At 42.9% G+C, this 2,082-nt stretch overlaps 1 protein-coding gene across 1 annotated transcript; it reads right to left on the bottom strand.

Annotated features, from left to right (window-relative positions):
• Positions 1–12: 12 nt before the first annotated feature.
• On the bottom strand, positions 13–837 carry LOC105155259 (the record flags this gene model as incomplete). Its single annotated transcript, XM_011071131.1, has 1 exon — positions 13–837. A coding segment is annotated over one exon (825 nt), but the record flags the coding sequence as incomplete, so codon positions are not given.
• Positions 838–2,082: the final 1,245 nt, after the last annotated feature.

Raw genomic sequence — 2,082 nt, 5'->3', positions numbered from 1 at the left:
TTGGCATGTCTCCTACAGGTGGTCGAATCTGTGGCAGTCAGTGCAAAACTTGGGGGTAAACTCGTATACGACCGGTTGCTTTCGGGTTATGCCGTTTGGCATAACAAACTCCACTTGGTCGACGAGCTTTTTGGACGAATCAACCTCTACCAGTATTCTGGCATACGATACCCGTTCCATTTTCATCGTAAGGGAATCCATGGCAATGGGACTGCCAACCCTAGAACCTATCTTGCCGAGCGCGTTAGGATGCCAGCACTCAAGGGGGAGTGATGGGAGGGTGGCCCAAACCGGTGTTAGGCTGATATCATCCTCTTTAAATTCGAAGCAATCTGGCATGTGCTTCAGAAGTAGGAGACGTCCATATACAAAGTAGGGTCCATCGGCCAAAATCCGTTGCCTATCCTCCTCTCGGGCAAAACAGAAAATTAACCAACCGCTCTCGTGTTGTTGGAAGCTGGATCCCCAAGATTGGGACAGTGCATGGATCACCTTTAGTCCTGGGAACTTACCGGCAATGTAGCCGACGAGGCAGAAACCCAGTTTGCTTCGGACGTCAAGCACGTCACTGGGCCCCAAGGTGAGAGGACCATCGTCAACTGCGAATTTGCTGAGTTTGTTTTCTTCGATGAGCTTGCGATTGGAGCAGAATAGCCCCGCAAAAGAGGTAGTTTTCTTGGCCGTATTTTTAGCGGCAGTATCTTTAGTCGGATGTTGTCCTTCCGGCCGGGAGGCAGTTGAATTTGGTGCATCATTCTTAGTGAAGGAGGGAGTAACCTCCACGGCAGAAATGAAATCACTAAAAGTAGCCTTACCGGAAGTGGTGGCATCAGGTTGCTGGACGGCAGGTTTGCTAGCCGGCTGTTACACTGTTTCAGCGGTTTTGGTGGGTTCGGTTGTTGTTGATGGCTGGCTGGAGGGCTGGCCGGTAGCAATATTTTCAGCAGGTTTCTTGGATTTCTTGGTCTTAGCCATGGCAGGGAATTGCTGCAGAAAATTACAGCACCAAAAGTGGAAACGGCAACACCAAAAGTGGTAACTGCTGCAGAAAATTCAAAATGGCTGCACGTAGGTAGTGAAACTGTAGGCTGTGAAGCAGCAGGGCAGTAACAGCAGCACCCAAATATTTAAAATTCAAAATTCAAATGGACCCTCCTACCACCGGAAAGTTGAATTTGGCCGGAGAAGATGGTGGAAAGTGCACAGCAGGGCAACAGATTTACAAAACGCAGCAGAAACTGTTTCTTGCAGCAAATCCAGAAACTCAAAATTCAAATGGACCCTCCTTCCACCGGAAAGTTGAATTTGGCCGGAGAAGATGGTAGAAAATGCACAACAGGGCAGCAGATGGCTGCAACTTGCAGCAGATTTACAAAACGCAGCAGAAACTGTTTCTTGCAGCAAATCCAAAAATTCAAAATTCAAAATTCAAATGGACCCTCCTTCCACCAGAAAGTTGAATTTGGCCGGATAAGATGGTGGAAAATGCACAGCAAATGGCTGCAACTTGTAGCAAATTTACAAAACGCAGCAAAAGCTGTTTCTTGCAGCGTATTTACACCAAAGCAGCGAGTAAACGCAGGCAGTGACAGAAACTTTTTCTCACCATCAATGGAGGGTTTGCAGCCGGCAAGATAGCTTCAAAACTCGAGAATCGATCGATAGAAATGAAGAGCATCACAAGAAAATGCGTTTAATCGGTCCAAAATTTGCAAAAACTTGAAGAAGATTCGTAAAGGAGCAAATCGAAGTTGAGGCACTCTATAGAGAATGGGGAGAATTCTTTCTAAAGAGAGAAACACTCTTGACCTCACATTCTAATTTATTTTTATGTTCATTAGACATTGGTTTTTATATACTTATTAATACTTTAATTTTCGATTTTAGATTTTTATCATTTACTAAATTTTATATTTTAATTTTGAATAATTTATAATTATTTTATTTAAAATTACATTAACTACAATTACGATATTTTTTCTTATCCAACAACTTTTACATGTTACATGAGCTATTATCATTATACTTTATCTTCTAAATTAAAGAAAAAAATTCTCATCTAAAAAAAAACTTATTTCATCT

This window comes from Sesamum indicum, unplaced genomic scaffold (assembly GCF_000512975.1).
Source record: "Sesamum indicum cultivar Zhongzhi No. 13 unplaced genomic scaffold, S_indicum_v1.0 C01014, whole genome shotgun sequence".
Lineage (NCBI taxonomy): Eukaryota > Viridiplantae > Streptophyta > Magnoliopsida > Lamiales > Pedaliaceae > Sesamum > Sesamum indicum.
The sequence above is the reverse complement of the archived record's forward strand: the minus strand, read 5'-3'. Positions and strand labels throughout refer to the sequence as shown.